Genomic DNA, 20,293 nt, shown 5'->3' on the forward strand with positions numbered 1-20,293 from the left:
TTGCTCTGGAGATAAAAATAGCTCTTTCTGCCAGCTGTTGCGAGTGGGTGGGTGGATGGGCATCACAACGTTAATGAAATTGCTTTCAGTGGCTGCCTTAGATTCCCTTTACGGAGCTGGGGCGTAGGTTAAATGTTCTAATCTGTTGCCCCATTTCTTCATCCATCCCATTGCCATGTGTCAGTCGTGTTGAGCAGGGATTTCTGAACCAACGTGATGCTGCATGTTTGAGGTGATCTTTACCGCAAGCCACGGGCCATTTTCCATTACCTCCATACTTAAGAGATTAAGATTTACCTTGGCCTGGGTTCCCTGCAGAGGGTCACCCTCCCCGCCCCAAAACCCCTGGCGCGGGCGGTCTTCAAGCTCGGCTCCCGCGCTGCCAGGCTCTGCAGCCAGCTGGGAACTGCACCTGACTCTGGCGCAGCGCCGCCGCCAGGCCCCGGACTACAAATCCCGACAGGCCGCGCGCCGCGCCTGCGCTCCCCGCCGCTACGAGAGGAGGGCGAGGGCGCGGGAGGCGCGTCCGAGCCGCCTGAGGAGGTTGTGGCGGCGGCGGGCGACATGGACAACGCGGGGAAGGAGCGTGAGGCGGTGCAGTTGATGGCGGAGGCCGAGAAGCGAGTCAAGGCCTCCCACTCCTTCCTCCGAGGGCTGTTTGGGTGAGCTCCAGGCCCGCGTGCCCTGAGGGGTCTCGGTCGCGGGCCCCTCCGCGGCCGCCGCCCCCGCGCCCCCTGCAGCCGCCACGGGCGTCGGCCCAGCGCTGGCCGTCGGCGCGGGGTCCCAGGGGCTGTGGGCGGCCCGGCCTGGCGTCGGCGAGGGGGACGCGGCGCCCCCGCAGCTTCCTGCACCTTGTGGGCTCTCGGGCAGGGCGCGAGCTCGGCGCCCCGGGGGCGGGCTGCGCTCTGGAGGGCCGTGCGCGCTGCGTGCGTGATTCAGCTGTTCGCGAGGAGAGGCGCAGAAAGCGCGGGCGGCTTTTTGTTTTTCCTTTTGAAAGCAAAAGGTCCGCCCGACTACGCAGCGTCTTTCACCCCCGAGAAGCGGCGGCGCCGTGCGTCAGACCCGGCCGTTTCCGCGCGGGTCCGGGCCGGACTCTCGGGCTGTGCGGGACCCGGCGCGCGTCCCCCTCCCCCGGCCCGGGCTCTCGCGCTGTGCGGGCCCCCGGGGGCGTCCCCCTCCCCCGGCCCGGGCTCTCGCGCTGTGCGGGCCCCCGGGGGCATCCCCCTGCCCCGGCCCGGGCTCTCGCGCTGTGCGGGCCCCCGGGGGCGTCCCCCTCCCCCGGCCCGGGCTCTCGCGCTTTGCGGGCCCCCGGGGGCGTCCCCCTCCCCCGGCCCGGGCTCTCGCGCTTTGCGGGCCCCCGGGGGCGTCCCCCTCCCCCGGCCCGGGCTGTCTCGCTGTGCGGGCCCCGGTGCGCATCCCTCGCCCCGGGCTGGGCTCTCGCGCTGTGCGGGCCCCCGGCGGCTCCTGCGTTTCTCGGGGCAGGTGTGGTTTGGAGCTTAGCGGTCGGTTCAGGTTTGGCTGCCTGTGAAGGCGATGGCAGTACAGAAGGAGCGCTGCCTAATGCTTGGTGCTCTCACCAGGACCTTCGTTTCTCTGATCCGCAAAACTGGTAAAAGCTGTTGAGGTAAAATAGTAGTGTCGTGGTACCTCACGCGAGGAGGTGATCTTAATGTCGCTGCGTGTTTCAAGCCAGGATGTGCTTCCGGGAAGAGGACCTGTAATGGACGAAGGAGAAAAGCCTTCTGGTGCTCGATGCTCATCTCGGGCTGTTGCGTTGTTGTCTGCGTGAAAATAGGCCAAATCCTGAGCCAGTGATTCTAAAAGGATTTTGAAAAGCCTTTTTGTTTTTAAAGAATTGTTTTCTCCTTGACTGTTGATCACCTGTTTCATTGACAGGCCGTATAATAAAAGTTTCATCTTCGCCATTCACACTCGGTTCCCACAAAGTTACTGCGTCCCAGATCTGACCTGGGTGCGGGTCAGTTTATTAACCTAGCTTTGGAACCTGGGGCAAGTTGCTTAGCCTCTCTGCGCCTCGGTTCCCTCCGCTATAAAATGGGGGTAATAAAAGTACATTTCATCATGAGGGTTCAGTGAGTCTGCTTGTAAAATGTTTAGTGCTGTCGGAAATGGTGATTGTGAAACATTAATTAGCATATTCATCCAAATTGTCAGCCTCAGTTATTTATCAAGGAAGCAGAGAGCCAGACACATTGACTTTTTTCCAGGATTTCAGAGCCAAAGACCTTTTGGGCTGGATCGTTGGTCTTTCAATGAAATAAAATATCTGAAAGAGCTTTGTACTGTGTAAGTGTTGTTTATACCATGGAGGACGGTTATTTTCAGTAATACTTGGCTCCAGGAAAGCTTAGGGAGGAAGAATACTCAGAGTTCCGTGAGTTTTAATAGTGTTATATACTTATTTGAAGCCGAAAACCAGGCCTAGTTTCTGTCAATTACAATAGGAAGATAGTTTCTGTGTCACTTTTAAATGTTTAGAATCCTACATTGTGTCTGGCATCACTTGAACGTCTCATCACCCTTCTAGGCTGGAGTGCATGTTACTCCACTCTGCCCCCACTTCCTTAGCTGTAAAATTTTCCCATTTTCGTTGCTAATCTCTTCTTGTTATCCTTTATTTAAAGCCGGGGTAGTCTGTCTCTGAGTCAGCCTCCTGAATTAACAAGGTAACATACATACTATCATCAGTATGCTCTGAGCCCACATAGTTAAGAGCTGACCAGATAGTGCTTTAAAGAGAACAGGTGATGCTGTTTTGAGGCTGTAGCGGCCATTAAAAGCTGCCCAGCATATTGCATGTATTTCACATCACAGACTCATTCTCAGCATCCTAACTGCACATTAAAACCTGTTAGGAGTTCATCTCCTTCTCTCGGTGTTTATCCACTGCCTGACACTGGTTTTCTGGCGATATTGTATTTTTACTACTGTTCTATATCTCTTCCTTTTTTGTTGCTTTCAGTAAAATTAGATGAAAATGTGCATTGTATATTTCTGAGAAAGAGTCAGTCTTGTATTTCTTCTGTGTGTAAGGCACAAGTCCCTTGCTTGTCAGCAAGATGTCAGTGTTCCTTTCCCACATCCCCCTTGCAGGAACAGAGCTGCCAAGGGATGAAAACATCACAAGAAACCACTGTTAAAGTGGAATTTTCTCTTTGTCTCCCCTGTCCTAAATCTTTTAACTTTCTTTGTAGTTCTTCTGATGGTTACCACCATAATTCTAAATAATTTTAGAATACTTCGACTTCCTGATTTATTAATTTTAGATAGTGTCTGTCAATTCTGATAAAAATGATGAAGCTTATTACACGGCCTTGCATTTTCTTTTACCTATTTCTCATTCTCTAAATATTATCTTTTGTATGTGAATAACATATTTAAACCTGCAATTCTACTTTTAAATTTTTTCAAATATTTCCCTGTTTCTGTGAGTTATAGAGTGGTCGTGACTATATTGTCCAAACTGGGATATTTTTGAGATGCCAAGAAAATGGGTATAAAGCGAGAGTGTCCATGCAACCAGGACAGAGGATCGCACTAGGTATAGGAAACTTTATTCTCTCGTCCTATGCTTTCACTTTGTGTTCATTTGATTAGATGATAAATTCAGTAAAGCTTTTGTACCTTTAAAGAATTTTGAGTGATTGATACTTAGAGTTCAGTAAGGAAACTTTGGAAGTAGAATTTCAGAATGTTAACCATTTCTGTATTTAAATGGAGCTTATTATAAGTAAAGGTTTTTTAAATTAAATTTAGTTAAAATCTTACAAATTAATGGATCAATATTTTCTTGAATTAAAGTATTAAAATATTTTTTCATGGTAGGAAGTATCTGTCAATTCATGTTTTAATGGATATTTTCATTAGGGATTGAATGAAGAGTTGTATTTTGAAACCCTGTTCAGTATCTGTGGAGATAAACATGATTTTTCTCCTTAGTTGTTAATATGTTAATTAATGGATATCTTGGTTGAACTGTCCTTGTATACCATGAATAGCTTCTCTGGATTTATAATGTATTATTTCTTAATCAACTATCAGATTCTGTTTTTAAATATTTCATTTCAAATTCTTTTATTTACAATTCTTTTGTGTATAGTCTTTATCAGATTGAAGTATTGATGTTACAGCTGCCTCATAAAAAGAATTTGGAAGTTTCCCTTTTTTCTTGTGCTCTTGTCTTTAAGGTTTAAGTATAATCCTCTTAGAATCCTTTTTTTGTATAGTGAAACTGTCTTGGGCTTCTTGGTGGGTATTTCTTTGATAACTTTCTCTTTTTTCCTCTCAGATTTGTAATGTTTAAACTTTCTCTGCTGAGGTCAGTTTTGGTAAATTACTTTTTCCTAGGAAGTTATTCATTTCATCCAGGTTTTAAAACTTACTTGCAGAGTTGTGCAAAGTAGTCTTTTATAACTTTTAAAAACGTTCTTTATTTCTGTAGTTATTTCTCTCTTGTCATTTCTTTTTTATTTGTGCTTTCCTCCTTTTTTTAATTCTTTTGATTCTTTTTCTCCAAACAACTAATATTTTGACTTATTAGTTCTACTAGTTTTCTGCCTTAGTAATTTCTGCTTTTACCTTTATTACTTTCTTTCATTTTTCCCTCTGGCTTTTTTGGGGCAATGGGAGTGGTATTTAATTTATATGGATCCAAATATTCATGGATGAATTTTCCTTTAAAATTATATTGATGTTTTAATTATGTCCAGTAGATTCTGATAGCTAGTGTTTTTATTTTAGTTCATTTCCTCTTTGACCTAAGACTTGTTTGAGGGTATTGTTCCAGGTGGAAGGGCCTTTTTTGTATATTATTATTAATTTCTAGTTTTATTTCATTATGATAAGAGACCTTACTGAGATTTTCTCTGCCACCTGATATATGATTGGCATTCATGAATGGTCCATGTGCACTTGAGAAGCAGGGGGAATTTTCTCTTATCAGAGTGTATGACTTGATAGAGATCCCTAAGATCTAGTTATTGATTATGTTGTCTAGGTCTTTCATGTCTGTGTTTATTTTTTGTCCACTTAACCTGCTTTGTATTAAAAGAGATATATTAATGGCCCCTTTTATATTTCTGTCTTTCTCTTTGCATCTCTTGTAGTTTCTGTTTTAAAAAGCTGGCTACCATATTTTGGTACATAGATATTCATGACTAATATAATTTCATTATGAATTGTATCTATAGGTTTATGAAATGAACTTCTTTATCTTATTTGGTACTTTTAAGCCCAAATTCTGCCTTGTCTGATACCAGGGTAGGAATCCCCGCCACCTTATTATTTGCATTTGTCGGCTTTAGGACTGTGTTATGTAAGAGCATTATACATTCTGTTTGTTGCCATGTGACCTGTGCTGCCCAGCTCTGGGAAGAGTGCACTTCCCCTCCCCATCGAGCCCATCCTGGCCTATGACTGACTTTGACTGAAAGAGTGTAAGTGGAAGGGATGCATGCTCTATCTGAGCAGAAGCTACAGGGACCATCCCGTGCTTCTGCCATGGTTTTTTCTCTCTGTCATAAGAAGAGTGCATACCAGATTGGGCTGCATTCCAGAATAAAAAAAGATGACCCACAGAGAAAGAACCAGCAGAGTCACGGCCAGCCTGCTGAAACAGGTAAAGTGAGTAAGAGAGAAGCCTTTGGGAGGTTTTGGGGTTTTTTCTTGCTAGAACAAATCTAACAAAAGCTCATTGATAAATTTGGTATACTTTTGACCATCTCTCTATCTTAAGCCTGTCGGAATAGCTTTATTTTAATTGTCTCTCTCGATTTCTCATATTCAGCACAGAGTTGGGTTTTGCTTTGTGAACGAATCTAAAAATCTTCAGGCCATCTACATTATTGGTATGACTGGTATATGATTGGTTATTAATTCTGTCATATTTTGTTATATATTTACTATATATTTATGTATTACGTTTCATTTGCAATTTTTCTTCATATGATCTCTTTTCTTTCCTTTTTATTTAGGAAATTTTGTATTTTTGTTCTACTGGTTACCATTGTACTATGAGTCTTTTTTAATAAGCTTTGTTCCTTTTCCTTACTTAGGCTCCTAGTATTTTGTCTGTTCTGGAAAATACCCATTACCTATGTGCTAGTCAGTGAGTATATTCTACTTCCCCCTTTCTCCAAGGGGTGTGTGTATGTGCGCGCACACGCATGTGGAGGAGAGGATTCAGTTATTTGTACTTTGTCAGAACAGACATTTTCATATTACTTTTCTACCCTTGTCCCTTACTTATTTTAGTCTTGGATCTATAGCAAAACATATTCAGTGCCACCACCACCAGTCTTTTTACTGATGTTCCCTAGTCATCTCTTAGTTAGAAGTTACTGCAGTGTGCCTTGAATTCTTGCTTCTGTCAATGGTGCATAATGGATGGCTTGGCTGGCTATACAATCCTTGGCTCACACTTTTTTTCTCCTTGAGTTTCTTGAAAAATGTTGTTCCTGGGTGTAATCTGAAGCTAGCCCCCATACACTGAGGGCAAAGAGAAACTGAAGAAAGAGGCAAATCCCTCCAGATTGGTAGGTGGTGGATTTAATAAGCAAGGGCACTTATTTATGAGGCTTTCTTGGGTGGCCACAAGACGAGTAGCTCTCTGCACCCACCTGCCAGAATCTTAAGTTTATATAGAGGCCTTAACTGGGTTGAGTCACTTATACCAGTAAGGTGTAGCTGAGACCACCTGGTTATTGAGGCCTGTGTGCCAGGCCCTGTGCTGGTCCCTCTCCTCAGAGCATCCGTCTAGTTAGTGGCTAAAGTGGTGTTGCTCATAAATAGGAGAAGGAGCTGGTGGGGTTTTCCCCTGAGGGTCCCAGGCACAACTAAAACGATCCCTGTGTTCAGTCTTTTGACAAAGTTTGATATCTCTTCAGGGTATTCTGATGCTAGAGCTGAATTTCGTCTCTAGTTCTGCTTTCACATCACAACAGCACTGTCACTGTTGCTTTATATGCTATTTCTACTCTACTGTCTTGTGATTTTAGAAGCAGCTCTGTTTGTTTCTCTGCAGTTGCCACCTTTTCTTCCAGGAACATGGCATGATCGGTATGCCATTAGTCTTCACGAAATCTACTTTGAAGGTAGCAGTTAGCTCAGGGCTAATCTTCCTAAAAGAAAAAAGTTTCCCTCCTCCCACCCACAGTTGTAAAAGAGCCTGTAGTATAGTTGGCAGTGTTTTACAATGCTCCAAAATAGTTCTATTCAAGATGAGGACAAAGCAAGACTTCAGATTATTTGAAGATTAATTAGTTTTTAAAAGATCAATGATTTGTCTGCATGTAGGATGTCATCTGAGCTCTTTGAAATAACGGGCTATAATTTTCCTGGGTTGACTTTTTTTTCCGCCAGACATCTCGATGGGAATAGGCAGGATGGGGTAGTGCAGAGAGGCGAGGACTTGCAGGCCAGGCTCAAGGCATGCCTCTACTGTTCACTGGCTCCTGCTGGGACATGTTGTGGTTGTGACCATCTTTTCTCAGTGGAACATGGTGGGGGTTGGACACTGTCACATTTTTTCCAGCCCTGAAGTTTAATATTCTTTCCTCAGCATTCTTATCTCCTCATGGGCAAGAACTTTCTTTGGTATTTTCTAACGCATATTGACTTCAGTGAATGTTTCCTGAGTAAGCATGACCAAGAAAAGGAGAGAGTCGGCTTTGCCCCTGGAATTGAGAGGAGGTGGTGTCGGCTGGGGCTGCATGGTGGGGTTGGGCATGGGGGTTGGTTGTGGTGGTTTGGGGGTGAGGGAGTGTTGATGGTGGTTCTTATGCAGGCCGGTCACTGTTTTCTTTCATAGTAGAGAAAGTGTTTTCTCCTTCAAGGTCAGGATACCATAATCCCCCAAAATAATTGGGCTCATTTTGTGGTCATGTACTTATGTTGTATCACTATAATGTAGGTTCCCTCACAGAGACTTGTTTCTGTTTTCAAGGATCTTCTGTTTCACCACAGGGACTCTAGATAACAATCAGTCGAATTATTTGAATGTGAATTCTGAATATTTGCCCTTAAAACTTATAAAAGTTAACTTTCACAATATAAAACAGTATACATTTGGAGTAATTTCAAAAGTACATTTTTTCATGAATTGTTAAAGTTCTGTTTCTGACAAGTGAGTTTCTCTAGTGCTTTTAAAATGAAAATATTTCTGGTGATTCTGTTTTAGTAGAGGTGAGGGTCTTGAGTCTAGCAGGGTTCATTCGTTATTTTTATAAAAAGACCACTGAACTTGAAGTCAGGTGTCACCAACACTGACCTTGGCTGGATGACCTTGGGAAAGCTATTGACCTCCAGATACAGTTTTTTCTTCTGTATAATGGAGATAGTGTCTTTCATGGTTGTTGTATGTGGAAATATCCGTCATAAAACCTAGCATAATATAGGCGTTCTATTATTCCTAGCTGAATCTATCTCTGAAAATAATAGGATAGAGTACATTTTAATTAAGCTAGTTTTATTTGGAAACCTTTAATAAGAATGATTGCACTATAATTACAGTTCAGAATTCCTAGTACGCTTTAGAAAAAGAAGAGACAAGAAAGTGACAAGCCTTTGTTAGCTCTAAGGAGCTATGACTAAGATTGAAAACTCTCTCATGTTAGGAATTTTCCATTGGGGAAATTATCTAATTGTATTTTTTTAAAAATGTGGATTTGAAGTGATGAAAAAGGGACATGAAGGTGTGAGAGAAGGCTTTGGTTATTCTGACAGTTTGTGGATGTGATTGTTGCCATCCTGTCATTCAATGTGTGACATAGCACCTAAAGATGTCTTTGGGGAGGGGGGATACAGCTTTATTGAGATATAATTCACATACCATACAATTCACCCATTTCAAGTGTCCAATTCAGTAGTTTTTAGTATATTCACAGAGCTTGGAGCCAACACAACATTCAATTTTAGAACATTTTCATCTCCCCAGAAAGAAACTATACCCTGCCCCTCCATTTTTCTCTAGTACTCCTAGCTGTAGGCAACCAATAATCTGTTTTCTGTCTGTGAAGTTGCCTATTCTAGACCTTTCATATAAATGGAATCATACAATGTGTGCTCATTTGTGACCGTCTTCACTAAACATGTTTTCAAGGCTCATCCATGTCGTAGTGTCTATCAGTACTTCATTCCTTTTTATGGTCCAGTAATATTCCATTGTATATATATACCACATTTTATTTGTCCACTCATCAGTTGATGGACATTTAAGTTCACTTTTTGGCAATTATGAATAATGCTGTTGTGAACATTTGAATACAAGTTTTTGTGTGGACATAATGTTTTCATTTCTCTTGGGTGTGTACCCGGGAGTGGAATGGCTGGGTCATATGGTAACTCTGTGTTTAACCTTTTGGGCAAGTGCCAAACTGTTTTCCAAAGCAGCTGTACCGTTTCACATTTGTACCTGCAGTATAGGAGAGTTCTGGTTTATACATCCTCTTTAACACTTGTTATTATGTCTTTTGATTCTAGCCAACCTAGTGGGAGTCAAGTAGTATCTCATTTGTGGTTTTGATTTGCATTTCCCTGATGCCTGATGATGTTGAGTATCCTTTCATGTCTTTATTGGCTATTTATGTATCTTCTTTGGAGAAATGTCTCTTCAGATCCTTTGCCCATTTTTTAATTGAGTTATTAGTGTTTTTATTACTGAGTTGTATGAGTTTTTTGTATTTTCTAAATACAAGTCCCTTGTAAGACAAGTCCCTTATCAGATGTACAAATATTCCCTAAAGTTTGTATGCCTTCAATACATGAATCTAATTATAATAATCATCCTGATTGCGTACCTATTCTCAGTCAAACCCTGCATTGGAAACTGTTGGATTATTTCTTTTGATCTTCATAATAACCCCAAAGTATAGGTCATATTATTTTAAGTTTACGCATGCAAAAACGGAGGCCCAAAGAAGTTAAAGAACTAGCCTAGGGTCAGTTAGTAGTTACTGCCTAAGGCGCAAGTCACATCTGAGCCTAAATGTATGCCCAGGTCGGCTGCGCTGGGACTCAGCTGTGCGTACCCCTCTGCTTGACTTTGGAGCCTATGTGAGTTCCTGGCATAAACATATGCATTCGCTCATATTCATATTGTGCCCACTCTCCAAGGGTCAGGCTTGACCCCTCCTGTCTCTTAGTCCTTACGGCCTACTCCACTCTGAGTTCCTCATTATGTGTACTGCACAGTCTACTTTGTCTTGGTTCTTTGATTATTTTATGTTTATAATGTAGAGAGACAAGATAGAGAAACATCATTCATTGAGAGGCCTTAGCTTAGCTTAGTGAAAACAAGGTTGAATTAAAAAACTGATGGAAGTTAGAGAGGATTATTTTTGCCTTTATGTAAGAAGAAATTTCTAAGCAGCTAAAGCTGTCTGTCAATGGAATCAGCTACCTGGTGAAGAGCTTTCCAGAACAGTATGCACTGAAGCAGCAATGGAATTCCTCCTCTCAAGATGTTGAAAAATGCATTTCCACATAGGGTGAGGAGCTGGACCCTGAGGCCCCTTCCACGTTGGAGAAGGGCTTGTCCCCTGATAGATAATACAACTGTGAAACAGCATGGTGCTTTCTCCTATGCTGTGGCTTCAGGTTTTGTTTTTGTTTTTAAGTATGAATAAACATAATGTTAAACTCTTGGAAATTAGCAAGGTAAAGATGTCCTTATCCTTCAAAATTTAATCTCCTTTGAAAAATGTACTTCTGATTTCTCAGACTGACTTAAAACTTCAGTTTTCATGTGTGGAAAGGACTGTGGTTAAGGACGTGGGCTCTGGGGTCAGCCAGGTTTGTGTTTTGAGTCTCAGTTCTCTGGCATCCTTGCCGTGTGACCTTGAGCTCGTTATTTTACTTTCACATGCCTCATCTGGAAAACGGAGATAATATCACCACCTTTTAGCAGCTGTTAAGATTCTGTAATGCTTATCTGGCACATAGTAAGTGCCCATTAAATGTCTGTTATTTGAGGGAGGGAGGGAGGATTAGGGACATGGATGGTTGTTATGGTGAAACTTAACCTCATTTTTAAATTTTTCTTAGAGGAAACACAAGAATAGAAGAAGCTTGTGAAATGTATACCAGAGCTGCAAATATGTTCAAGATGGCTAAAAATTGGAGTGGTATGTATAAAGTTTTTGTTTGTTTACATTTCAGATAAATAACTTTAAATTCATTTTGAAGGAGGAAATGACTGGCTGCATTCCCCTTAGAAAAAGACTGCTGGCTCTGAGACAGGTGTCAGTGCTGAATAACTGGTGTGGCCTCTGTGGGCTGGGAGAAAAGGACCTTGATCTAAGTGAACAAAACCTGAAATCCTGGCTAAAGTTTAAGCACAGACACTATTTCTGTTTTAGTTTTTATAAACCACTTAATACAATAGACATGTGGTAATTAAAAAGTGTTCAAATTACTTTGGGGGCCAGCCCTATGGCTGAGTGGTTAAGGTTGTGTACTCCGCTTCGGCGGCCCAGGCTTTTGCCAGTTCGGATCCTGGGTGCAGACGTGGCACCGCTCGTTAGGTCATGTTGAGGTGGCGTCCCACATAGCACAACCAGAGGCACTCACAACTAGAACATACAACTATGTACTGGAGGGCTTTGGAGAGAAGAAGAAAAAAAAGCAAAAGATTGGCAACAGATGTTAGCTCAGGTGCCAATCTTTAAAAAAAAAAAAAATAACTTGGAATTAAGAAGAGTAATCTTTGCTTCTTACTAAAGTGCTCAACTAAATCCAGTACCATAAGGATTGAAAACTGTAGTAAAACTCATTGAAAACAAGTAGGGTAAAGAGAAATGTCTGCTTTTCTTTACCTAAACATTGTTTGAGAATTTCTAACCATTCCTTACTCTGAGAACAGCACTGTGATAACTGATTGTGGTTCCATTGAGAAATGTGACAGTGGGGGTGTTATTTATATAAATCCCATAAGACTCATCATTCTTTAAAGTAATGCCTTTCCCAGTGAAATTACACATAACAAAATCAACAGAATTGTTCTTTTTATTCATCTGAGAGGGGATTGCTCTTTCTAACACTGATTAGAGAAACAAATTCATCCCCTACCCCTGGAAAAAGAGGCTTGTCATGGCCCAGCGATAGGGTGTTTCTGTAGAGAAAATGGAGAGGACTTTCAGCCAGAGCAGGGATGGGTCTCTAGCCCAGCTTGCACCTGCTGCATGATCTAAAACTGGGCCATTGCCCTCTACAAGGCCGTTTCCCCATTTGCTTTTTCCCCCCGAGCCTTGATGAGCTATAACTGACACATAACATTGTGTAAGTTTAAGGAATACAGTGTGTTGATTTACTCATTTGCTTTTAAGGCTGACACTAAAATCATTTCAATGAAGCAAATGCTGTTCAACTAGATGAATCTGAAAGGTCCTTTCTGGCTCTAAAATTCTTTATAGGTTTAGTTTTGAGTAAAAAGGAAATGTTATGTTTTCAAAATGCACTTAATGCTTGAATTATAATGTGTTGAAAAAAATGGAGGAGAAAAGAGTATTGTCTCAGCATTCCCATCTTTTGTTCAGTTCCTGTAATCATAGGTAAAAAGTGATCTTATCTAAAAAGACCACTTATGTATTTTATCTGGTGACCAGATGTTCTAACCGTTGGAAATTCCATTTCAGAAGGGCTGTTAACATTTATATAACGCAGGAGGCTTTGTGTCTTCCCCCATTGAAGTCGTCTCTTCCTGGGCTGACATCTCCATGCTTCTGTACTTTTCTAGTTTGTTTTAATGAAGAAACCAAAGTAATCCTGTTAAAACATGAGTCCAATCATGTCATTTCAAATAAAATCTGAAGTCCTTAACAGTGGCCTTCGCAGACCTACCTGATCTCCCCAGTCCCTTCCAGTCTCTGACCTCATCTCCTACCCACTCCCTTGGTTCACCTGGCCCCCTCCTCAGAGCCTTTACATGTGCTGTTCCGTCTTTCTGACGTTCCCTTCTCCAAATAGAGCATAGCTGGTTCCCTGCTCCCTTCAGGTCCTTCTTCAAATGTTGTCTTCTTTGTGAGGTCTTCCCTGGCCATCCCTTTTAAAGATAGCAGTCTTCTCCTTCTGGGAAACCCCCTTCCCCTTTCTACAGTCTAACCAAAATAAATGAAATGTATTTATTCATTTATGTTGTTTGTGTGTTTTTATTATGTGCTATCCTTCATTAGAATGTAAACCTTAGAAAGCCAGGATGTTTTTGTGTTTCTTTTCTGCTATATTTGCAGCCCCTGGACTAGTGTCAGCAACATAGTAGATGATGCCTGCAAGATAGTAGATGCTCAGGATATTTGTGTAGTGAATGCATAAATACTAGGTTTTTTAGAATTATTTCCATGTTGCAGTGATGGTGATCATAACACCACTGCATCTCTTGATAGTTTTAAAAGTTCTTCTATAAAGATTAAGCTAACTCATATGATAGTCAGTTTTGAGAACTCATCCTGGCAGGCTATTAAACCAGTTTTACCATTGAGAAAATTGACCCTGAGAAGTTGTGTGACTTTGGTTTAAAATATGCCCCTTTAGGGGCTGGCCCAGTGGTGTAGCAGTTACATTCACGTGCTCTGCTTTGGTGGCCCAGGGTTCACAGGTTTGGATCCCGGACGTGGACCTGTGCACTGCTTATCTAGTCATGCTGTGGCAGGCGTCCCACATACAAAATAGAGGAAGATGGGCATATATGTTACCTTAGGGCCGATCTTCCTCAGAAAAAAGAGGATTGGTGGCAGATGTTAGCTCAGGACTAGTCTTCCTCAAAAAAAATTAAATAAAATATGCCCCTTTAAAGACACTTCCAAGTTTGGAGAGGTCCAGCTGGCATTTGTTAGCAGTGATTGAAATGAGTGCTCAGAGTGAAAAAGTCAGCCAGCAGTTAATTTTGGAAGGTGGGAGCACGAAATTTTAAAATTAAAGCTCTTAGTATTGCCTGGGGAAAGGAGATAGCCTGGGCGAGCCTGGATACTATGGTATTACACTCATCCAGGAATGGATGGACCATGATTGGTTCTGGGACAGTCAACATAGAGAAACTGTGTAAAATGAAATTACTGGTGGAAGAGGGAGGACGTGTGTAACTGGAGCCAGGCTGTTCTAAGCACTTGACTTGGGAAATCCGAATTATTACTAGACTCTTAGGCAGAACCCATCAGATTAATGGTTACCAGAGGGGGGTCAGGGGGTGGACACAAGGGGTAAAGGGGCGCATTTATATGGTGACTGACAAATAATAATGTACAACTGAAATTTCACAATGTTATAAACTATTATGACCTCAATAAATAAAGTTTCTGAAACTAGCATAAAAAAAAGAATATCACAGAATCTGTTGTACTTAAAAAACGGTTTGTCATAAACATTCAGAAAAGTACAGAAAGTAGTGGCAGATGCCTAAGTACCCACTGCTGGTATTAAACATTTACTTTAAATTTCTTTTTAAGAAATAAAACATTCAATCCCACTAAAGCTTCAGCTGCCATCCCTTGTCCTAACCCCTCTCCAGAGGTAACCACGTAATTCCCATTCAGGTTTCTGGGCTTAGCTGAGGGAAAAGAGGCAGGACAAATTCCTGAGCCATTCTGCCCAGGTTCAACTCTTGTTCTGTGCAAGATAAAAAGAGTACCTAGGCGGTTTTGAAAATATTTAACCACCAGCATGACACAGGCACTGATCAATCAGAGAGGACACTAGCTCCCAGCTGGAGCTGGGACTGCAGAACTCCTGCAGTCTGCCAGGCTTTAACCCTTACACTGGTGAACCATGAGGCTGGGAGTCCCAGAAGAGAGGCCAAGGCTGCTGGCAGTGTAGTGGGCAGGCACCTGGGGTACTTGGGCAGCAGCTAACTTCCAAGTGGCAGTTTAGGAAAGTACCAGCTGACTAGCAGCTCAGATGGGCTCTTCTCAAAGTGCCAGCTCTTAGTTTCATTGATCCTTTCTACTGTTTTTTTTTTGGTTTTGGTTTCATTTATTTCTGCTCTAATTTTTATTATTTCTCCCCTTCTGCTGATTTTGGGCTTGCTTTGTTCTTTTTCTAATTCTGTTATACATAGTTTAAGATTGCTTGAGATTTTTCTTGTTTGTGAAGGTGGCCTGTGTTGCTATGAATTTCCCTCTTAGGACTGCTTTTCCTGCATCCTGTATGAGTTGGTATGGTGTATTTTCATTTTCATTTGTCTCCAGATATTTTTTGGTTTCTCCTTAAATTTCTTAAATGATCCATTGGTTGTTCAGTAGCACGTTGTTTAGTCTCCATGTATTTGTGACTTTCCTAGCTTTTTTCTTGTAGTTGATTTTCTTGTAATTTCATAGCATTATGGTTGGAAAAGATGCTTGATGTGATTTCAGTCTTAAATTTATTGAGGCTTGCCTTGTTTCCCCACATTTGGTCTATCTTTGAGAATCTTCCATGTGCACTTGAGAGGAATGCGTATTCTCCTGTTTTGGGATGGAGCGTTCTATATGTATCTATTAAGTCCATCTGGTCTAGTTTTTCATTTAATTCCACTATTTCCTTGTTGATGTTCTGTCTGGATAAGCTATCCGTTGATGTCAGTGGGGTATTAAGGTTCCCTACTATTATTTCATTACTGTTAATATCTCCTTTTAGCTCTGTTAATAGTTGCTTTATATACTTTGGTGCTCGTGTGTTGTGTGCATAAGTATCTATAAATGTTATGTCTTCTTGGTGAAGTGTTCCTGTTATCATTATGTACTGCCCCTCTTTGTCTTTCATTGCTTTTTTATCTTGAAGTCTGCTTTGTCTAATATAAGTATGTCAACACCTGCTTTCTTTTATTTGCCGTTAGCTTGGAGTATCGTCTTCTATCCTTTCACTCTAAGACTCTCTTTGTCCTTAGAGCTGAGATGTGTTTCCTGGAGGCATATTGTTGGGTCTGATTTTTTTAATCCAGCCAACCACTCTATGTCTTTTGATTGTAGAATTCAATCCATTTACATTTAGAGTGATTATTGATATGTGAGGGCTTAATGCTGCCATTTTATGAGTTATTTTTCTGCTTGTTCTGTATTTCCCTTGTTTCTCATCCCGTGTATTTTGGACTACCAGTTCAGTTTGGTAGATCTCTATGATGGTTTTCTCAGTTTTCTCTTTATCATTTGTGTCCCTGTTCTGAATTTTTGTTTAGTGGTTACCCTGAGATGTGTATAAAAGATCTCATAGATGAGGTAGTCCGTTTTCTGATAACCTCTTATTTCCTTAGTCTAAGCAGCTTCCATCCCTTTCCTCTTCCCTAAGTTATTGTTGTCAAAACTTATTCCATTTTGTGTTGTGAGTGTATGGTTAAAATGAAGTGATTATATTTATTCTTGATGTTTTCCTTCTCTTTATCTTTAATGTTATATTTAAGTGTTTGCTAACCTGTTCTGATAGAGAGCTTGCAGTTTTCTGATTTTGTCTGTCTCCTTGCTTGAGGCTTTGTAAACACTTTTATTTTTTTTCCAGTATGAGGACCTTCTTCAGCATTTCTTGTAGGCTGGATCTTGTGGTGATGAACTCCCTCAGCTTTTGTTTATCTGGGAAAGTTTTTATTTCTCTATCGTAGCTGAAGGATATTTTCACTGGATAGAGTATTCTTGGCTGAAAGTTTTTGTGTTTCATATTTTTGAATATATCATTCCACTCTCTGCTGGTCTGTAAGGTTTCTGCTGAGAAATTTGCTGAAAGCCTGATAGGGGTTCCTAAGTAAGTTATTTTCTTCTGCCTTGCTGCCCTTAATATTTTTTCTTTTCATTGACTTGTGCCAGTTTTACTAGTATATGACTTGGAGAAGATCTTTGTACCTTGATATAATTAGGAGTTCTGTTATCTTCTTTTACTTGTATTTCCAGCTGCTTCCCCAGGTTTGGGAAGTTCTCAGCTATTATTTCTTTGAACAAGCTTTCTACTCCATTCTCCCTCTCTTTCCCCTCTGGAATACCTGTAATCCTTATGTTGCATTTCCTAATTGAGTCCGATATTTCTCAGAGACTTTCTTCATTTCATTTTAGTCTTAGTTGCCTCTCCTGTTCCATCCGAAGCATTTCTATATTTCTGTCCTCCAACCTGCTAATTCTGTCCTCCATAACATCAGCTCTGTTATTCAAGGACTCCAGATTTTTATCTCATTTATTGTTTTTCATCTTCAACATTTCTGATTGGTTTTTCTTTATAGTTCCAATCTCTTTTGTGGAGAATTCTCTCTGTTCATGAATTTTGTTCCTGATTTCCTTGAACTGTCCATCTGAATTTTCTTGTAACTCATTGAGGTTTTTTTATGGTAAGCATTTTGAATTCTCTGTCATTTTTTAAATTTTATTTCTTTTTTTCTTGAGGAAGATTAGCCCTGAGCTAACTGCTGCCAATCCTCCTCTTTTTTGCTGAGGAAGGCTGGTCCTGAGCTAACATCTGTGCCCATCTTCCTCTCTTTTATATGTGGGATGCCTACCACAGCATGGCTTGCCAAGTGGTGCCACATCTGCACCCAGGATCCAAACTGTCGAAACCCAGGCTGCCGAAGCGGAATGTGCACACTTAATAGCTGTGCCACTGGGCCGGCCCTGAATTCTCTGTCATTTAGGTTGTAGATTTCTGTGCCTTCAGGATTATTTCTGGGTTCTTCTCCTTTTCCTTCTGGTCTAGAGTATTAATACATTTCTTCATACTATTTGATGGGGTGGATTTGTGCCTTTGCATAGTGATGGTATCTGGTCGCAGATTCCACCTGCCACTCAGGAGCTCTGTATTCTGAGCCTGCTGTGATCCCTGGTGTCTGTGCGTTTACTTTGGAATCTATGCTGACAGGGCCCATCTGCGACTACCTGCTCACAGCTGCTGCTTTTCTAACTTACGTGCGGTTGTTCTGGCCAACCAGCCAAGCTGGAGTGCTTGGTGGAGGGAGGAGGCTTTCCTTTCCATGTGTGATCCCAGAGCCCTTCTGGCTCTGCCCTTGCTATCTGCCCTCCTAGGGTACTGGCTTGATGAAGAGACCCCTGCAACAGCTCAAACTTCTCCTGTGGAGCTTCCCCACAGCCTGTGAGGGAACTTGGAGAGCAAGGTGTTCCTGTGGAGAACTGCCTCTTCCCTCTCTTTTCTCAGCGCTGTGCAGTCCCGCACCCTAGATAGCTGCCAGGGAGGGAGAGGACCTCTCCTCACATCCTTCCACTTCCTCCTAGGGGTCCAGCACCTCCACCTGCAGACGTCTTTGTGTTCTATGACTGCCCTGTGTTGGTTTATGAATGTCCTTGTCATTGTGTCTGAGGGAAGAGCTCGCTCTGCCATGATGCTGACGTCACTCCCCTTTTGTGATATTCTTAATCATGCTCTTCCTAGTGGAGCAAATTATTTTCCCTCCATTCCTGTTGATAGTGACTTCCCTATTGCAGACCTTACTGAACTTTGTCTCCAGAGGCCTTTGTGCTCCCCAGTCCGTGGGGCTCATTTTTCTGAGGACTGCCGTGGCACTCTCTCTGAACTGAGAAGCTCATGATGAAGTGGATTCATCCTCGTCCATGTTTCTCATGTTGACGTTTAAAGCCTCCTGAGCTGGCCTGACATGTCTTCCTTTGCCCCAGCACATTCATGCCTCCTCCAGCAGGCAGCAGAGGCTTGTCACTGGCCTCCAGTTCCAGTCCTTTCTTGCCTTCCAGCATTTGTTCCTTGTTCGTGTGACTCCTCTGCTAGGGATTCCTTCCCTCATTCTTTTCTGCTGCTCAGAATCCATGGTCCCTGATCCAGGCCTTTTCTGAAAAATTTTAGTGCATAAGCCTTTCACATTGTGCCGTGTCCAGACAGAGACCTGGGCAGCACCCCATAACCAACCCCTTCTATGATTCTGTAGGGAAATGTGCAAATTTTCACACAAAGTGGAATAAAGACAGATTAAACCTTGTATAAATTTCAGTCAGATTTTCTTATAAACTTAAGAAAAATCTTCGAATTTTCAAATTATGGGCCTAATTTTCACTCTTTGAGAAGTCTACTTTGTCCGTGAAGCCTTCGTTAGCAATTACTTCAACATTATCAGCAAAGTTCAGTGGACACTGTATGATAGAAAGATGGGCAGGTAAATATCCTTCGTCTCAGTCAGTGTTTTATGTTTCTTTAAACATTCATAGCTTGAAGCCCTCAGTCGATGTTTGGTGTGTGCTGGGGACAGAAGTGAAGAGCTTGGGCTTGGCCTGGCCCTGGGGATTGAATGGAGGCCTGTTGCCCAGGTGCCACTGGGGACTTCTCCTGGGACCTAGAGAAGCGCTTATCACTGCTGGACTTGATTCTGGTTATTTTTAGATACATCTAAGATGCAGTTGGTCACGTTTTCTGTGCTTCTGACTAGAATGCTTCTTTTCAGTGAACTGGAACTTTCCTAGGGGTAGGCCTAGCACCTAGAGCATGGGTCGTTCTGTGGGAATACTTGTTCCTCTGTGTTTCATTGTAGTAATTTGTCTTCTTCAGCTGCAGGAAATGCATTTTGTCTGGCAGCCAAGCTCCACATGCAGCTTCAGAGCAAACATGATTCTGCTACCAGCTTTGTGGACGCTGGAAACGCTTACAAAAAGGCAGACCCTCAAGGTAAGGTTCACCTCTGCCTCTGCGTAACTAGGACAGTAGGGTCAGTGTGGGTGACCTTTCCCACAGGTGGCACTGCTGGACCTTTGAGTCTTGGTGGAAAGAAATCTTTGTACTTTGGAATGACAGAGATTTTGGTGACTTTAGGGATTTTTCTTTAATCATTTGGAACTTTTATGAGGAGAAAATATGTTAAATTTATCTTGGCTGTTTAGTTGTCAGCACTGGTTTAAACTCCATTTATGTTGCATTTTGGAGAACATTTTGGAGATTAGCTTTACTTTTATCTACGATTTCTGTCTTAATTGTATGAATATGTATATTGCTCATTAAGGGAAACTAATGTTCCCTTATTCCTAAGTACCTAGGGTGTTTGAAGATCCAGTTAATGAGAGGTTGTAATATCCAATAGTTTAAAACAACTTATTCACACGGTATTCATCTGATTTTTAAGACGTGTTTTTCAAAGTATTGGTTTTGAGGAAGAATGAACTTGGGTATTTAAAGTGTTAGAAGTTTTGGTATTTCTTTTTTAGTTAGAGAAGTGTATGCTTAGTCATTAAAAGCATTAGTTTCTTCTTCCCTTCCACACATGACAGCGGTAGCTATGGAGTCTCCCTTTTTCCTTTTAGCAGTCCATTTTAACACAGAAATTTCAACTTTTATGAATGTATCATACATAAATAGATATTTCACGGGCTAATCACAGTTTATT

The 20,293-nt window shown here is 41.8% G+C and overlaps 1 protein-coding gene across 2 annotated transcripts in view; it reads left to right on the forward strand.

Moving 5' to 3' along the window:
• The first annotated feature begins 324 nt into the window (after nt 1–324).
• NAPB (NSF attachment protein beta) overlaps nt 325–20,293 on the forward strand; it is a 45,268-nt gene continuing 25,299 nt past the window's right edge. The window contains exons 1-3 of one of the 2 annotated variants that reach the window (XM_070588536.1): nt 325–662; nt 11,062–11,141; nt 19,465–19,581. In XM_070588536.1, coding sequence (XP_070444637.1) covers nt 19,474–19,581 — 108 coding nt within the window. In that variant the 5' untranslated portion in view covers nt 325–662; nt 11,062–11,141; nt 19,465–19,473. The remainder of the gene's footprint in view (nt 663–11,061; nt 11,142–19,464; nt 19,582–20,293) is intronic. The other variant, XM_070588535.1, reaches the window with a different exon arrangement.

The sequence above is a fragment of the Equus przewalskii genome, chromosome 21, assembly GCF_037783145.1.
Source record: "Equus przewalskii isolate Varuska chromosome 21, EquPr2, whole genome shotgun sequence".
Lineage (NCBI taxonomy): Eukaryota > Metazoa > Chordata > Mammalia > Perissodactyla > Equidae > Equus > Equus przewalskii.